This window comes from Hippocampus comes, unplaced genomic scaffold, assembly GCF_001891065.2.
Source record: "Hippocampus comes isolate QL1 unplaced genomic scaffold, H_comes_QL1_v1.1 scaffold62, whole genome shotgun sequence".
In the NCBI taxonomy this organism is placed as follows: Eukaryota; Metazoa; Chordata; class Actinopteri; order Syngnathiformes; family Syngnathidae; genus Hippocampus; species Hippocampus comes.
Window position 1 is genome coordinate 1,548,399 of NW_017806062.1, and position 18,069 is coordinate 1,566,467.

The window sequence follows — 18,069 nt, forward strand, 5'->3', positions numbered from 1 at the left end:
CAATTTGTATGTACATAAGTTAAATGAAAAATCAAACTAAATGAATATGTTGTGTAAAATGCATTGTGCTTGAAAGTTAAATAAAACTGAACTCCACTCAAAAAATGTACGTTTTGGATTAAAAAGTAATTTGAGCGAGTATAATCTCATGCACACTTTGAACATTAAATTCAGTACCACGAATGGTACACATCCCACACTTTTACAATCACTCCCTGTGACATTGTAGAGATGGATTTGGGATTTTCTTGAGCTAGGTTGGGGAAGTACTATCTCCATTTTCCTCAAAGAGCAACAGATAAAAAAAAAAAAAATCATAAAGGCCTAAAGAGTACAAATTAATACGATCCTTATTTGAGGCATTATACTATTTGTGATTTTCTAATACAGCCACTTATTTTGGTCACATACCTTTCAAGGTATTTAAGAAAAACGGTTCAAGAGTAATGAAAGGTGTTTGCGCCCCCCCTCGCCCCAAATGAGACCATTTAATTTAGAATGAATGAGCTCATCAACCTGTTCCAGTCTGCCGCCACCATTTCGTTAAGGGTAATGTCTCCCCCTGCTGGTCATCTCTCAGCGCTTCTAGCGGCGGTTTAAAAGTGAGCAGGCGAGAGGCAACATTTAAATAAAATCCTTTTAATTACCATAGTGATATAAATGACCTCTGTACAATATTTATATGCAAAAAAAAAAAGCCACGTCCACACACCTTTCAAAGACCGAGCCATTTGATAATATAGAAGTTTCTTTTGCCCACTCGGACCAGCGTGAGTCCGTTGGCCAGGATGTGGAGCTTGGGGATCAGCACCTGCTCCGGGTTGTCAGTCCGTTTGTGGTTGAGCCACACGGCCCCCTCCGAAACCATCCGATACCTGCACACACAAGAGTCCGTCAAATATAAAGCATTCAAGTCAGTGCGGGCAAACAATCCCCGCGCCGCCGTTGTCTCAATTACGAGGCGCGATGGCGTGACAGTCAAGAGGTGGCTGACGTTCAAGGGTTGAAATGAGTGCTTTTGTGAACGGAGTGTGGCGAAGACCTGCCTGACGCCACGCTCAGGCGCTGACAATGATCTAAGTATATATAATTAGCGCCGTCTCCAATGTGTAATGACTGTTTTGGTGGTTGCAGCCAGCGTCGTGATGGCTTTGATTATCCGTCTGGGTCACGAAAAAAAGCGTAAGCTCCTAAAACATGGCCGGCCCTCGGAAAGGCAACCAATACAAGCGGTACGCGATTGAGCAAAGCGTTTTTCTTTGTCACGTTAAATCTACACATCAAGATTGCCGCAAGAGAGAAAAGATGACGGTGATTATTGGAGAAAAAAAATGAATACACAGCAACACTAAGCATTCAATTCATCTTTATAACCATTAAATTTTTTTTTAATATGCCATGCATGGGGGGGGTGAGAGTATACTTAAAGACAACTTTTTTTTTTTTTTACTTTAGAAACATTTCTTTGATTTTATTATTATTGTTGTTTTTATTTTTTTTTTTTTAATTATTCAATTTGACCCGCAACAGAACAGGAGGCTGAACATTTACCAGAAAAAAAAGATCTATTCAAGCTCAACGTGTGTGTCTGCGTACCCTTTGGGACCCTCCGGGATGGCATTGACGCTGCGGCACGCGTCGATGACGGTGGGCCAAAGGAGCCTCTCGGAAGAGCTCCTGCAGCTCCAGGTCGCTCATCTCCTCCAGCGCCCGCACGCTGCTGTGGTACAGAGTGTCGGTGCATCTGCAGGAAACAACAGTTTTACAACTTTAATAAGCATCGACTCGGCCAAAATGTTGCTCCCTTCGGCAACAGTGGCAAACGCTTTAGAAAAAAAAAAAAAATCTGTGCAGGTCTCTATTTACGGTGTTAGATTTTTTTTTGTGCTTCTGCGTAGGTGGGAAGCAGGAAGCCTGTGCAGCCACTTACGTTGTCTGGCTTTATTTGACACTCATAATGCCAAACAAAAAACTATTGGAGGTCCCGAGAACTAAGCGAAGGCTCAGAGGGGATCGAGCCTTTTCCATTGCCGGTCCCTCACTTTGGAATGACCTTGCACTGAACATTCGGCAAGCCCCCTCGCTGCCCATCTTTAAAACTTGTCTTAAAACTCATTTTTATTCTTTGGCTTCTGACTCCTAATGAGACTTGATGTTTAGTTTGATTGTTTTGGGCTTTCCACTCTCTTTGTTATGAATGTATTGTTTTATTGTTTGTTGTATGAATGTTTTTTTCCTCCATGTACAGCACTTTGTAAACAGCAGTGGTTGTTCTAAAGTGCTCTATAATTACAGCTGAGGTAATGGGAGTTGGCATGCTTAGAATTTTCATGCTCTAAATACAGCGCAATAGAAAAAGGCTTCTGACCTCTTGGCACTCTCGAGACCCTCCTTCCCGTGTACCAGCTTCGTCACCTCGGCTGCCAGTCGTTTATGTGCCAGACATTTACCAGGATCTGCTCGCTGCTGCGCCATCAGGCTCTCCACCTCGGCCAGTGGCAGGAAGGTGAACAGCTTCAGGTACCTTCCAGGCAATAAACACGAGTCCAATACGAACACTCTACTCGGCAGACGTTGGATTTTGCGGCGCTAACCCTTCCACGCTGGCATCAGGCTGCCGGAGGAAAAACTGGTAGAGCTCGAAGGGGGACGTCCTGTCGCGGTTGAGCCACACGGCGTTGCCCGCCGTCTTGCCCAGCTTGTCGCCCGTCGTGCTGGTGACCAGCGGGAGGGTGAGGCCGTACACCTCCTCCCCGCTCACTCTGTTGGGAACCACAAGCAAAAGGCGCTACACAAACTTATCATGGCTGAGATAAGTCTGAACGGACACTTAAGTGTTTCGGGATCGTAGTTTGTATATGGGGCTATTTACTTGTTAATGAAGTCGTGGCCGGACATGAGGTTGCCCAGCTGGTCGGTGCCCCCCAGTTGGATCTTGCAGCCGTATATTTGGTTCAGGTGGTAGAAGTCATAGGCCTGGAATGCCTGGTAAGTGAACTCGGTCAGGCTCATCCCCTCCGAGCTCCGCAGCCTGGACTGGACGCTGTGTCGGCTCAGCATGGTCCCCATGCGGAAGTGTCTGCCGGACTCCGCCAGGAACCCCACCACGTTCCAGTCTTTGTACCAGCTCAAGTTGTTCAGTACCGTCACGGTTCCCGGCGTCTTGGAGCCGTCGTGGAAGTGCAGCTCGTGGTTCGTGAAAATCCTGTGGATGCTCTCGCGGATGCCCCGCGTGTTCTCCTCCACGGCGTCCGCGGACAGCCGCTCCCGCTCGCTCGTTTTTCCGCTCGGGTCGCCGATTTGCGCCGTGGCCCCGCCGAGCACGGCGATCACATGGTGACCGGCGCTTCGGAAGTGCAACAGGCCGATGAGGGCGAGCAGGTTGCCGACGTGGAGGCTGTCCGCCGTGGGGTCAAAGCCGCAGTACACGGTCTGAGCGCAGGACTGCAGCAGGCGAGGGAGTCTGTCATGCGCCGCGTCATCCGGGAAAGAGTCCTTCACAATTCCGCGTTTATTAAGAGCGTGTAGTAGCCCATTACATACAGAAACCGAACGGTGAAATTTGCATTTTAACCAAAAGGTTGCAGTTTGTGGAACGCAAGACCGGTGTCGTAAAACTCGCGCCATGGACGCCGCCATGTTGACCACACGAGACCGGAAAAGGGAGGATTCTAAGTGGTGGCCATTTAGAAGAGCGAGCGCCTTCTAGTGCAGCGGAAGCGCAACTGCACAAAACACTTAAATGCAGGAGAGCGTCACAATTTTATTTATTCGTGATTTTATTAGTAAATAAAAGTGCAAGTTGGACTTTCTTTCAGCAACTATTTTTACTATCAATGTGATGCAATGTAATGTATTTTCAGATGGAATCAAAGTGCACAAGAATTCATTTTGAATGTTCTTTTTTTTATTTTTGAAATCCATTCAATGTCAGGTTATTGTGTCATTTCAATGACGAGCTATACATTCCTCATATACATTTACAGTATCATGTAACAATTTAACAAGCCACAATTCATAAAAACATCACGCCCTTGTTGTCCCTGCCTTTGCCATAAAAGCAAGCTAACAAAAACAATCATACCAGCTTATTCCTTTGACAACTGCAACCAAAAGTAGCATTTCGTCAGAAATTAGGGAAGAGACAAAAAAAAGGTTATGTAAATCAGTACGGTTGGCAGAATACTATAGTTGATAGTGAAGAGTTAGAAAATGAAGAACAGTTTGTCTAATGTCTCCTGAGTACAAAGGAACACTGTTTCCTTGATTTCTTAAAAAAAAAAAAAAAAAATCCCTTTCAACACACGTACACAAAAACATTCCTACATTAAGAAGACACGTCACATTTTCCTCTTTTGGGCCCAGTTGGTGAACATGACATTATTTTCAACCTTTTTTTTAATTTGTGATTCTTCACTGTTTATCATCTAAAGCTATAACGCCATTTCCTGTCTAGTCATACCTGTTGAGTCACACGTGCAAACCCAAATGTGTACACCCGATTGTAATCTCAATCGTTATATATATTTGTTTGCGCACACGGTGAGGCACAGTCTTTAAAAATAATAGACATTTCCTCAAACGGTGTGGATGGACTGGAGGTAGCCCGCAGAGGACACGTGGCATCTGTAAAGATGATTTTGCAGAAAACAAATCTTTCCGTGAGTGGAGGAGGCCACAATGCAATATAGAACATACTGTATATAACTCATTTATTTCCAGCCCAGTTGAAATGGATCTTTGACGTCTATCGCCGTCAATGGCAGTGAAGTGAATTTGTTAAATATAAATATAGCGTCACAATTTTGCAGTTTTTTTTGAAACGAGGTATTTCCTGAAACAATTAAAAAAAAAATTGATTAAAAAATAGATATATATTACAAAAAGGTATAGTAGCCCTAATAGATCTCTGTGCTGTTGAGTAAACAAACAGCACAAAATGAGGAAATGGAACGTTAGTAACCTACTCATGGCGTGTTTGGTGAGATACGAGAAGCCCGGGAGAGCAGCGGGTCGGAGGCGACAAAAGCATCATGTCAGGAGGAAATTATATGCACTATTAGAGTCATATAGGGACAAAAACTAATTATAACATAATTTGTCCCCCCCAACCCCCCAAAAAAGAAAATAAAATTCCCCCAAATATGACAATGAAGAGGGTATGACTGCAATCAAGTTTGATGTTAAACGCATAAGTGATTGTTGCTCATCGTGTTAGCATACATACAAATATGATTCCGATCATCATAATATGACCTGAGAAAATGTTATCAAAGCGTAGATGCTCCAATGCAGAGAGAGGGGGCGGGGGGGGGGCAAACGCCATAACCAATCACGAGTCCTCATATGACACCAAATGAAAGAATGAATGAGCACACGGTTGCAGCTTTGGCGGCTCTCAATCTAAAAAGCGGCAAAGAACACAGCGGAATGTCCCCGGGAATCGATGGCTATTCAAATGAGCCGTATTCTGGCTGCTCTTTGTTTGAGCTCAAACAACCGGAATTAGTCGCACGTAGCGCACGTACACACACGAAGTACAAAAAAAATATGGGACTGTATTTGCTGTACATACTTTTCTAACGTAAAATATTGACCACACAGAAGTGTACCAAAGTGGATTCGCAGTTGTACCTTTTTAGAGTGTGTCAATGTCAACACTGCAAACCCTGCGCTCGTGTTCCCAACGCAAAGATTTGAACAGATTTAAGTGAATTGATTTTTTTTGGGGGGGGGATGGGGTGCGTGGGGATAAAGAAAAAGCTGTCAGATTACAAAAAAAACCCCAAAAAAAACTCAAAAACTGCAAGAATACAAAAGCCTATCCACTCGACATGAAGTCAGGATGACATCGGATAAGACTAGAATCTCTTCTGAAAGTCCTCCACCCAATCAGGCAGATATTTGTCACCTTGTTGTATCAAAAAAAGTGTACAAAACAGCCCTGAATGCTAACCAAATGTACATGTTAACCAGGACCAAAAACAATTACAAAATATATTTTATTTATCAGATTTTGGAAATAAAACAAGTGATAACTACTGCAATTCTGCCCCCCCCTCCCCCAACCTCATTAGCTGCGATATGGCGAAGCACTTAAACAGTACGCAGTACCTGTGCATGTGCTTTAAGAAGAATCCAGTATAAAAGACAAAAAAAAAAAAAAAAGCATATCCCTTTAAATGTCACAGACCTGCTTGTGTGCACTGATGTGGTCGGACACTTCAGTACAATGTTAAAAAAAAAAAACATTCCAGATGGATATTGCTTAAGTGAGGTTAGTCATACATTCAGTGGCTATATAAAGTCTCCACGCCCCTCTTCAAATGGCAAGTTTTTGTGACAACAAACCATTTCTAAACTTTTGCCCACTGGTCATGTGACTTGTAACCTATAGACCTCCCCCCTCAAAAAAAAAAAAAAAAAATTCGGGAAAAGCCTTCTAGAACAGCTGAACTTTATTTAGGGTTAGTCATTGGCACTTTAAATGCTGGTAGATTTGCGCTGACTCCCATTTTAACACGTGTTTGATTTTGATTGGTTAATTCTGAACATAGGCAGATTCCCCCTTTTTAAGAGGGTGTGCACACTTGTGCAACCATGTTATTTATTACTTCCCCTCTCAAAAAGATGCGTTTTCTTTCTCAGGTGAGTGTGACAGGATTTACTGCAGGTCACTTTAGTGGTGGAAGGAGTTTTTAAATGATTTATTTTGAGCTTTTTTTTTGTTTTTTTTTGAACAGGGGTGTGCAGACTTTTTACATCCACAGTTCAATCACAGAGATAGAAATATGAAATGAGTACATGAGAGCAAGACATTACATCCAAATACGCCTTTCGCCGTCATGGATGCCACTGCAAAAAAGATTATGGCTTGAGATCACTAAAATCTACATTCTGATGGAGTGACTGTTCACTCTTCCTCATTTTCGGGTGTTTCAGAGAGCAGGGCTGCCATCATAGCTGTCCCCAGAAAGTCGTTTTTCTTTTTTTTTTTTTTAAAAAAAATCCATCAACGGTGGAGTGAAGCGTGCCCAGAGTCAATTCCCCCCCCCCGGCTGATCATCAGCGGCTTGAGCCAAAGTTTCCACCAAGGAGTGCAGTTTAGTTCCATCCGTTTGGATGATTACCATTTGGCGCGGTTCGGTACACCCTGAGCTGAAGGATGACATCATCAGTGCGAGCCGCCAAACAAAAAGGAGGAAGGGCGCGATGTAAACAAGCGACACATGATGGTGATGGCTATTTGTTCTTCTTAGCGCGTGACTTTTGTCTTTGTCGCTGTTGAGCAAGTCGAGAGACGTGATCAACTAAAAAAAAAAAAAAGTACAAAATAAATAATTTAGGAGGAGTTTGGGTGAATAAAGTCGTAATTTTTGGGGAGAATAAATAATATATTTTTGTATTGTTGATGATGATGAAAAAATTGTATATCAACAGATGGAAGTGTGTCAGGGACCAATCATGAGTTACCGCAGCCTCAGAAAAGTTGCCAAAACGTGGGCCAGCATAAATTTAAAAAAAAAAACCCTCATAATTCATAATGACATTTTCTGAAACTTAAGTCATATCATTTTGTAATTTGAGATGAAAGAATAATCGTAATTTGGGGGCAGAAAAAAAATCTGAATTTTACAAGAATGGAATTGTAATAAAAAAAAAAAAAAAAGACATCGAGACGATAAAGTAATTTACTTGGAAAAAAATATGTAATTTATGGTCCCATAAACTCACATTTGTGGGAAAACAACAATTAGATGAAAATAAATTCATAATTTTAATATAAAGAAATTCAAAATCTTGGGATGAAGTGCCGATAAGTGGAAGAAGAAAAAAAAAATATTTTTTTACCAAGATGAAGACATCACTTTGAGAGATTTTTGGGGTCATTTTTTTGTGAGGGAGAAATAAAGGCTCATTTGAGAAGACAAGAGTCCTGTGCGAATCAAGTTATTAGTTCATGAGGAGAAAAATCGAGATCTTTTTTTTTTTTCATGACAAGTTGGAATCTAACAGACGAGTTATGCACAACTTTCAGCCACCAAATTTTTTTTGGGGTGGAGGGGAATTTATTTTTTTATTTAAATTTTTTTTAAAAAAAGAAGCAAAACAAAATCTCGACTTGAAAAAAGTCGAGATTTTAGCATTTGGTTGTTTTGAGTCTGTGTTTGCAAAGCTAAGCAGAACCTTTTGAGGTCCATACTTCTCAGGCTAACTCTTAACTCACTTAAGCATTGGGGTACGGTGGCCCTCGAGGCTCAAAACGGTTCAATTACCGGCTAGCGGGAGTGCAACTTCTACATACGTCTACTCAACTAAAAGTGCGCCGCTTGGTGGAAACAAGGCTTAATATTATCGAGCAGAAGTTGAAAGTAGCCCTTGCTGCATTGAGGAGAGGGTTCACTGGGGACGGGGGGTCACGGTAAGAGGAAAATAACCAAAAAGGACGGGACGATGGGCCACGCTGTTCAATACATGTCTCTGTAGATCTCCTGCAGGAGCGGGTGCAGCGACGTATCCTCCGTCTTCTTGATCTCTTGCACCAGCTGCGCGTGCTCGGTGACCAGCTGCCGCAAGTCGGCCAGCTTCTGCAGAAGCTTGGGGAAGAGGAAGACGTCGTCCGGGTGGTTGGCCAGCAGGTGGAGCCGGAGCACTTGCACGATGCTCTCCTGCATACGCTCGATGTGGCTCACGTTCACCAGGCCGGGCCGGTCTGTGTGGGGGAAGAAGCGTTAGAGCAGGACTGAAACATATGTTTTAGAAGAACATGTGAGATGACATTTCCTGGAAAAAAAAAGGTTCAGGTCACGTCATCTACAAAGTCAATTTCAAGGTCAAATCACAAGTCAAAAGGTCAAGTGACTAAAATAGTCCCTAATCTTTTCAATGACTGCAGATTTTGGATCCCTTGTTGAATTCCCTTTAAAAACAATAAATGTTTTTGTGACGATTTAAAGGACGGCGGCTAAGCCCTTTTTTTTTTCCGAACTAATTAAAATTCGGTGGGCCGTAGCTCGCAAACACCTGCTCAGATTGACCTAAAATTTGAGATTTAGTGTTGTGCCATCACTTTCAACAAGTGCAGCAACCAAAATCCCGCCAGGTTAAAATGAGATTTGGCATGGAATGACCCTAATATGGGAAAAACAAATGACGACAATCATCTTGAGGTTAAGATGAAAATGACGCTTGAGATCTGCAAATAAGTCATTTTAGGAGAAAATTGTTTCAATTTTTGGGGAAAAAGCAAGAGTAATTTTTATAGAAAAAAATCTGTACACTTTTCAGAGAAAAATAAAGTCCACATTTTATGAGAATCAAGTCTGAATTTCAGGGGAAAAAAAGCGATTTTTGGGGGAGCTGTAAAAAGTTAAACAGTCACAATTAAAACTGAAAGAGGTTGTAATTTCTTTTGCGGGGAAAAATGTCATCAAGAGTACAAAGTTGATAATGGTTGTAATTTTTTTAGGGGAAAAAAAGGATTTTTTTTTGGGGGGGGATGACTTGTGAATTCAGAAAAAAAAGTTGTCATTTTACAATTAAAAGTCTCATTCTTTTTTCAAGACTTTTTTTCTGGGTCCCACTCAAGCTAAAGGCTACGAAACATTGTTGTTGGTTGTTTTTTCTCTCTCTCTCTCCGTTTACCTCCGCAGCAGATGATGGCGGCCACAAAGAGCGCCAGGTCGCTATCGTCCAGCTCCAGGGCGTTAAACTTGGTGGCAAACTGGAACTTGGGCTCCATCATGTCGCTGAAGGGCCGCCGCAGGCTCTTGAGGAACTCGCGCGTGATGAAGCCCGAACCGTACGCCACCAGCAACCCGTCCTTGTTCATGCACGAGGCCAGCATGGCGAAGAGGGCCTCGTAGACGCCGTACTTCAACAGAGTCACCTGATCGTTGAGGTCCAGGCAAGAGAAGCCCGGGACCGACTTGGCGAATTCCGTCAACTCGGTCACCGTTTCCACCGAGGTGCACTGGCAGCAGTGGAAGAGGCGCACTTCGGCCTCGCGGTCCTTCAGGACCCCCGCCGAGCCCACCATCTTGGCCACCAGGGTCTGCTCCGCCAGCTGCAGCGTGTCCATGTCGTGGATGACCAAAGGCTGCCCCCCCCCAAGGAGCACAAACGCACATCGGCAATCGCATCAGGGTGAGAAGCTCAGACGGGGATTTCACTCGTGTGTGTGGTTATTTTACGACACTTATTGTAATTTGCCGCGAGCAACCCGGTGAAACGTATCATCCGCAAAAAGGGAGGGAACACTACTCTGTAACTGAAGTAGAATATAATCAAATAATATCCATCCATCCATCCATCCATTTTCTGATCCGCTTTATCTCACAAGGGTCACGGAGGATGCTGGAGCATATCCCAGCCGTCTCCGGGCAGTAGGCGGGGGACACCCTGAACCGGTTGCCAGCCAATCGCAGGGCACACACAGACAAACAAACCATCCGCGCTCACGCTCACACCTCGGGACAATTTTTGAGTGTTCAATCAGCCTGCCGTGCATGTTTTGGGAATGTGGGAGGAAACTGGAGTACCCAGAGAAAACCCACGCAGGCACGGGGAGAACATGCAAACTCCACAAGGGAGGTCGTAGCTTGCAGTTATTTTCGGGAAACAACTCTGTGACGATAGAATGTCGAGTGTGCAACATAAATCCATGAAAATCATGCTTGCCAATGTGACCCCCCCCCACACACACATACATACATTTAATATATGTGTTTGTGGGTTTTTTTTGTTTTTTTTTTGCAGGATTCTTGATTTCATTCGATTTATTGGGTGGTCTCACTTGGGTTCACACTGAAGGTCTCAGGGTTCATTTGGCAAAACGCCGACTTATCGTTCCGAGTTCATTTGGACTTCTAAAGGAAACCAAGTGCGAAGACGATGCGGGGGGGGGGAACGTTTCGGGAGGTTTGGGTCATGGTTTGAAAGAGTGCAGGGACGGAGATAAAAATAATAGCCTGCTTCTATTTATGGCGTCTTTGGCATCTCCTCACGCTTGAGTTGCTGCACATCATCTGTGTCGCGACGGGCTGCCAGCTATTGAGACACAAATTCTGAGTGCAAAGTTGAAAATGTGCTAAGAAGTGAAATCATTCCAGTAGGGGTGTGGGGGGGGGGGGGTTCGGGGCGATACATTTTAAGTGTCAACAAGAGGTGGCGACCTGTGAGGAAATCACCCGATCGTCTAGTTCAAATAAATAAATACATCGAGAATGGCCCTACCGGGGTGCTGGTCTTCCCCGTGAGGATGGTCCGAGCCTTGGCCTTGTTCATGTTGAAGTTTTTGAGGTAGGCCTCGTAAATCTGCCGAGCTAGCGTCTTCTGGTCGGCCATCTGGGGGTCCTCCACCTCGCGCTCCCCCGTCACCATCTCAGCCTTCAGTTTCAGCTTCTCCGACTGCGGCATCCGACCAAAGCGGATGGCTGCGTGGAAAGCAACGTAGACACTCGCTCAATTAGCAACCTTCATTCTGCTACTCGCCATAGCAAACGAGAAGAATACATGAGACGGAAGCGGCCATTGCGGTAATTCGGGGATATTTTCGTTTGTTTACACATCCAATCCACCCAAAAGCAGTCGATTGCATATAAATGCCACACGATACCAGCAAACCACTTCGATCGAAGGATCATAAAGCATCAACACCATGCTTCTAGTATGCACAAAACCACGGACCCGTGAAAATTTAATACAATGCGCCATCACACGAGGCTCCTCAACGCCATTCGCTGCCATGCTATTGTCGTCAAAAGTGACGAGACGTCACTTATGAGCAAAAAAATGCACGAGCACTTTTATGCAACCAGTAAGTCATGAAACTCATATTTTGGCAAACAAAATAATCATTGGTCGGAAGTGCAGACAAAATGTGACGGCAAATTACAACGACACGGGCTATAAGCTGCGTTGAGAGAAGAAGAAGAAACACAAACGTTCAGCGTCAACCGGGCATTTCCAACAGCCCAAAACACGACGCTTCCATCAGATGGTGTCAAATAATTCACGTGACCAATAGAAATGATTTTTTTTTTTTATTTTCAAAAGGCAAAGTAAAAATAAATTAACCTTTTAAAATGTTTCTGATTCAACCTAAATAAACTTGTTCGACTAAACTTCCTGCTGCAATGCTGCCCCCTACAGGACCATACAAGCTTCAACAGATACAAATTCAACCCAATGTTACTATCTGGTCATTTTTGTCATCCGGGTTTGTTTGTTTGTTTGTTTGTTTATTTATTGAACATATATAAAACATACAATAACATGACAAAGTGCAAACAAAAATTATGAAAGGAAAATAAAAGTAAAAGTAAGTAATACAAACATCATCACAGTTATATGTTCAAAGGAGTAGGAAGAAGTATAAAACTTATCTAGTCCTACCCCTTTTTGAGCAATAATGTATATTGATCATTTCCAAAGAAAAGGAAGAAATCTAAATTTCATCAAATACTTTTACCCTTTTGTGTACTATGCTTATCTATTGATACACCTTTCGGTTTGTATATATGTATCATTATTCTTTCTACTTTTTATATCAAATAACTCATATTCATTATATATACCACATTTCTTGAATACATTCAATAAGTTGTTCAAAATCCAGAACAAGAACAAACCATAGTATTACTATATTTTATAAGTACCAGTATGTAAAATTTATCTTCTTAACTTTGTTTATGTAGTTTTTTTGTACTAATCTTGTGAATTTGTTTTTGAACTCGTCCAAAGATTTACTCATTTTCAGATCCATCTCAAGCTTATTCCACAGATTAACTCCTATTACTGATACACATCTTTGCTTGATGTTTGTTCTTGTTCTGGATTTTTTGTATTGATTAATACCTCTTAGATTATAACAACTATCTCTAATTTCAAAAAACTTCTGGATATTTTGGCAGAGGAGATTGTTATGTGCTTTATACATTAATTGGGCAATTTTGAAGTCAACCAGGTCATAGAATTTCATTGTATTTGATTTGATGAATAGTGGATTTGTGGGTTCGATATATTTAGACCAATTGATTATTCTGATTGCTTTTTTCTGTAGTTTTAAGACAGGGAGTGTGTTTGATTTACAGGCGTTACCCCATATTTCCACACAGTAGGTCATATATGGGAGTAATAATGAGTAATATAATGTGTGCAAGGAACTCATATTCAACACATCCTTACTATGAGTTTGTTATTACAGTCCCAACCAAACATTGCATTTGTGCCATTCCAGTCATTGAACATTTTTTTTTTCCTCCCCTGAGGCTACACTCAGACGGCCTGATTCCATCTGACTAATGAGATTGCAAGTGAACTGCATTTAACCTCTCACACACACAAACGACAGCAGCGACTCCATCTGATTTGATCGAATATGTGGGCAAACGGTTCTGTCCCTGCAGAAACAAAGTCAGCGGTGCAGCACTCGGGCGCAGTTGTAGGACGCCGCGCACGATCGCTTCCCGCAAAGCGGTCGGGTCGCGTGAAGGTGCGAAAACGCCACAGCGGGTGACTGCGACGAAGCCAAATCTGATTACGTTGCGAGGAAGTGAGTGACGCTAAGCTAAGAACCTACGTCGGGGCACCGGTCGGAAACATTTACAATGATAAGCGTAATCACATTTGATTGACACTGTCAGTCGGCGAGTCATTCATTCACAATGAATGAAGATGTTTGAATAAACCCTACTGGCAGTATTATATTGTTGCCACATTTGAATCTTTATTACTAATTTTAATATCATTCATATCATTCGGCTGTGTGCTTTGGCCACCAGGGGGCCCTATGATACACACAGAAAGACGACACATATTTGATGATGAGTAGAAGTTTTTGTCTGCTCTTTATGCATGTTTCTACTGCATGTGCTCAAACATATGTTTTTTAAAATATTTATAATTACCGCAACATCAATGCTAGTTTCATTAGCCCGTCTTCAGCATTGTAAGTTAGCATGAAGTTAGCGGGCTTCTGCAAGACAAGTAAATGTGCTTTGATTAAATACACAATTGTCCGTTTTGTGGCTTAGCATGAAGCTAGCGGATTTTTGTAAAGACTAGTTAAGTGCTTAAAGTACTTTGGTTAAAATACATCTAAATGTGTAATTGTCTTTGTTTCGTGGGTTAGCATGAAGATGGCGAACTTTTGGACGATTACTTGGTTAGCATGAAGCGAGCGGACTTTTGTAAGACTAATTAAGTGCTTAAGGTGAATTGGTTAAATACAATAAATAATAATAACTGTGTAATTGTCTTTGTTTCGTGTTTAGCTTTCAAGTAAATATATAAATATGTAGGTAGAGTCATGCAGCATCCGTGAGAGTCCAAGTTAGCTCTTGTATCCATCGCAGGTGGAAAAACGAAGGTCCAAAATTAGCGCAGAATCTGTCCCGTCGTCTATCACGAGACTGCAAACACCTCATCAAAGGATCCCATTGCACCCACGCCCCAAAACTCCCCTCCGGCGCTCTTTTGTTACATTGAAGCCCTGAAAGTCAAGAATGAAAGGAAGTGAGCGACACGCAAAGCTGTTAGCTATAGCCTAAAGAAATCAACCATAAATCAATGAAGCGCAGGGAAAGCTCACCGCAAGTGACGTTGTGGAATATATGCGCAAAGGGTGACCTTATGGAACCCGCTGACCGCTCGCATGCCAACGTCATCTTCTAAATGTGTTTCTAATCCGGATGTTGACCTTGAACGTGGGTCTGCATGCTTGTGCATGCTTGTGTATGTGTGTATGTGTGTGTGTGTGTGTGTGCATGCTTGTGTATGTGTGTATGTGTGTGTGTGTGTGTGTGCATGCTTGTGTATGTGTGTATGTGTGTGTGTGTGTGTGTGCATGCTTGTGTATGTGTGTATGTGTGTGTGTGTGTGTGTGCATGCTTGTGTATGTGTGTATGTGGGTGTGTGTGTGTGTGTGTGGTGTCAACAGCAATACAACAAACACCGCATCCATCGCTCCTGACGACCCCTGCAACAAGTCAAATCTACAAAATAGAAATACACAACTGAAATATTCAAGGCTTTTTTGTTACCGCATTTATGCCACTTATGATGAATTCATTTCATATATTTTATATAAACAGCCAACATCATCCCATCATCATGCAATAAACAAATCTTTGCTTCTTGCAAATTTCCTGATGAACAACAGCGTGAGAGACTAGTTAAAATACAGGCGCTGATTCAACTACTGTTACTCCTGTGAAAGGTAAAAAAAAGTACAAACTGAAATGAAACAACACAAGTGGAACTAAATTTTGTTTTGACAACTTGGCCCAATGGGTAAAAAAAAAAAAAAAAATGCTCACAACATCGTTTCCTTCATTTATTAACTTTCATAGTGCTCATACTGAGAAGAAAAAAAAAAAAGCTAGCTAAAGCTGCCGCAGGCTTTTGGCAAAACACAGCTGACCCACAGCTTCGCTAATGTCGACTTCCACAAAAATGCCGTCCCTGTTTCTTCCATTTAAGTCCCCAAGATCCAGCGTAGGTTGACTTTACTTCTCCCCAAATGGTATTTGTTTGCGCTAAAGGCCTATTTGATGCAGTCCAGACAACACAGTACCGAGGTGCCTCAACTTGTACTCTTAAGGGCATTCGTGCCAATTAGACACCTGGCAGCAGCAGTTGTCTAACAGTCGCGGTATCGTTTTAAGTGTGCGCATGCCCGAGTGTGTGTGTGTTTACAAACCAGGGAGCGGCTCTGCCTGTTTTTTTGGACTCACCGTTGTGGGACATGCCCACCGACAGGCACTTCTGGAAGCGGCAGTATTGGCACTTGTTGCGGTTCTTCTTTTGGATCTTACAGCGGCGTTCGCACTTGTCGTACTCGAGCTTGAGACGGATGGTCCGCCGAAAAAAACCCTGAAGGAGGTACAAAAACAAAACAAACCACTTGAGTATTTTTAGGACAGTTTCTCTTCACCAGCTTTTTAGAAACGCCTTCTCACACATGTTAATCGTAGCGCGAAATCAAACGTGTTTGTCGCCATGGCTGCATCGTGTTTAGACATGCAAAGCTCAAAATGAAAATGATCAAAGTTTCAGACAGGTAGCTGTGCGTGGAAATGACAACAGGACTCATAAATTGAACACCACTTTTTCCTCATGCGACGAATGAATGTCGAGAGGCTTTTTTTGGGGGGGGGGGCGAAGGGGATATAATGCTCGTTTTGGGGGGGTTGTCGCCACCATTCCACTTTTTGCATGAAATCTTTTGGCTTCAGCTTTTTCTTCCAGTTTTCGTCATACTCCACAAGCACAGAATGCTTTTTAAGCTTTTTATATACTTGCGACGGGCTACAAAAGTGATGTGTTCGGCTGCTGAGAGTGTTTGGCTTGACAACTTCCAGACGCTTCCGTGAACTAATTGGAATTTTGCTCCAGTCAAGTGTATGAGGTAGTCACAGGCTTCATGACCCCTCGCCCCACTTCCACCAGTACCGCTGTGCGAGCAACCCTCCCGTGACCACTTCATCCAAATTTACAGCGTATATCACAGCATTCCTCAAGACATAAAATGATGAAACAGCCACCGGGGGATGCATCTTTGGAAAAAATAAAGCTGCACCCACTTGATTTTTTTTTTTTTAGGCGCAGGGTTGGCCCGCGAGCTCACTCCTCAGGCTGGAAGAGACCAAGGACAAAAACGGTCAACATTCCGTCACGCACTTTACAGGGAGCAAAGTGGATGAAATTTAAAGTGGATGAAATTTTTACTAGCGAAAAGGCTGTAGCCAAATACCGATAATCGGGCCTAATTTGGATGGAATGAGATGGTTTCCAAATCTGAACAAAATTTAAGGTTGACCGGCATCCAGCCGTCGTGGACCATGCTTTGCGCAATGTGATCTTTCTGTCTGGCAAAAAGTACGTTTCCTTTAAAAAAAAAAAAAAAAAAAAAAAAAAAAAAGGGATACATGTAGATATGGCCTTTGCCCTCCAGTTGCACTAAAAAGTCTTGAGTTGCTGTCAAGCTACACGGTAAACCATTAACTCAAAGTCGATTGTGTCATGAGACCAATGCATCAAATCCATGGACCTGGGGTGACCTTCACTCTCCAGGACCGTGCTTGACTCTGATACGTTCTAGCCGTGAAAAAGAAATAGCATGTAAAAAAAAAAACTATCAAAACAGAAATGTTAATGTTATGTTTTTAGACAGTACAATATCTTCAGTATGGAGGGATTTTAATTTTTTTTTTTGTGTGGGTCTGCAGCAGATTAATTATATTTCAATTCATTTCAATAGTGAAAGAGGATTTGAGATAAGAAGCGAATTCAACCAGTATCTCAAGGAACAAAAAAAAAGGTTTTAACTAATAAAGAGTTTGCAGGTTGGAAAGGTGAACGTAAGTAGGGGAGAGTCTGTGTACTGTAAAAACCTATTTAAAAAAAAACTTTCATATCCAGGCGCTAACAATGAATCGAGATACAGCAGGAAACTGTAAGGATCGTGGAAGTTGACACACTTGATTTGCTTTCGCGGGCCACATAAAATGATGTGGCGGGCCGGATCTGGCCCCCGGGCCTTGAGTTTGACACCTATGTTCTTAGAGGCAAAACAAACCTGGCCAGGCTCAAATGAGCTTTTGCTTCCGCCTGTGCCATTCTGCAATCTGTATGATGTTGAGCATTGTGGATGATATTTTATGATGACGGGACTGCGATTGAGTTTTTGCTACCCTGAAAAGTACATGTGACCCCCCAAGAACTGTGCTTTTGCTGACAGTAGCGAGAACAGACGCAGCTCAGGAGTTAGTTAACGAGACATGCAGGAGGAAGAATCTAGGTCACTTGGCCGGCTGGGGCTGCGCTGGGAGAAGGGAACCGAGGGTTTGCGGGCTTGGACACCAGCAGACGAGGGGAGGCAATTTTTCGATGCGCTCCTTCTACCTGGTAGTCAAAACTTGAGACCTCCGCATGTAAACTAGGTCAATCTTTAGTAAGCCCCTTTCATCAGGCCCCGTTAAGTCCATCAAAGACGGGGAAAAATAAGGGGGAAGGGGGCATTAGAGCTGGTGTGGGGGTGGCTAACAAGCGGTCGGATGGCAGGTG

The 18,069-nt window shown here is 42.8% G+C and overlaps 2 protein-coding genes across 2 annotated transcripts; both read right to left on the minus strand.

The window, feature by feature from the left end:
• Positions 1 to 623: 623 nt before the first annotated feature.
• On the minus strand, positions 624 to 3,701 carry yars2 (tyrosyl-tRNA synthetase 2, mitochondrial). Its single transcript, XM_019893374.1, is given in 6 exon segments — positions 624 to 875; positions 1,597 to 1,653; positions 1,655 to 1,744; positions 2,369 to 2,524; positions 2,595 to 2,762; positions 2,873 to 3,701. Coding segments are annotated over 6 exon segments (1,398 nt in total). The 5' UTR covers positions 3,640 to 3,701; the 3' UTR covers positions 624 to 715.
• A 4,388-nt stretch (positions 3,702 to 8,089) lies between these two features.
• pparab (peroxisome proliferator-activated receptor alpha b) lies at positions 8,090 to 16,097 on the minus strand. The gene is made up of 4 exons (XM_019893376.1): positions 15,738 to 16,097; positions 11,236 to 11,435; positions 9,646 to 10,099; positions 8,090 to 8,713 (listed from the first exon to the last, which is right to left on the minus strand). Exons 1-4 carry the CDS (start codon positions 15,748 to 15,750, stop codon positions 8,469 to 8,471), a joined length of 912 nt encoding a protein of 303 aa, XP_019748935.1. The 5' UTR covers positions 15,751 to 16,097; the 3' UTR covers positions 8,090 to 8,468.
• Between the last annotated feature and the right edge of the window lie 1,972 nt (positions 16,098 to 18,069).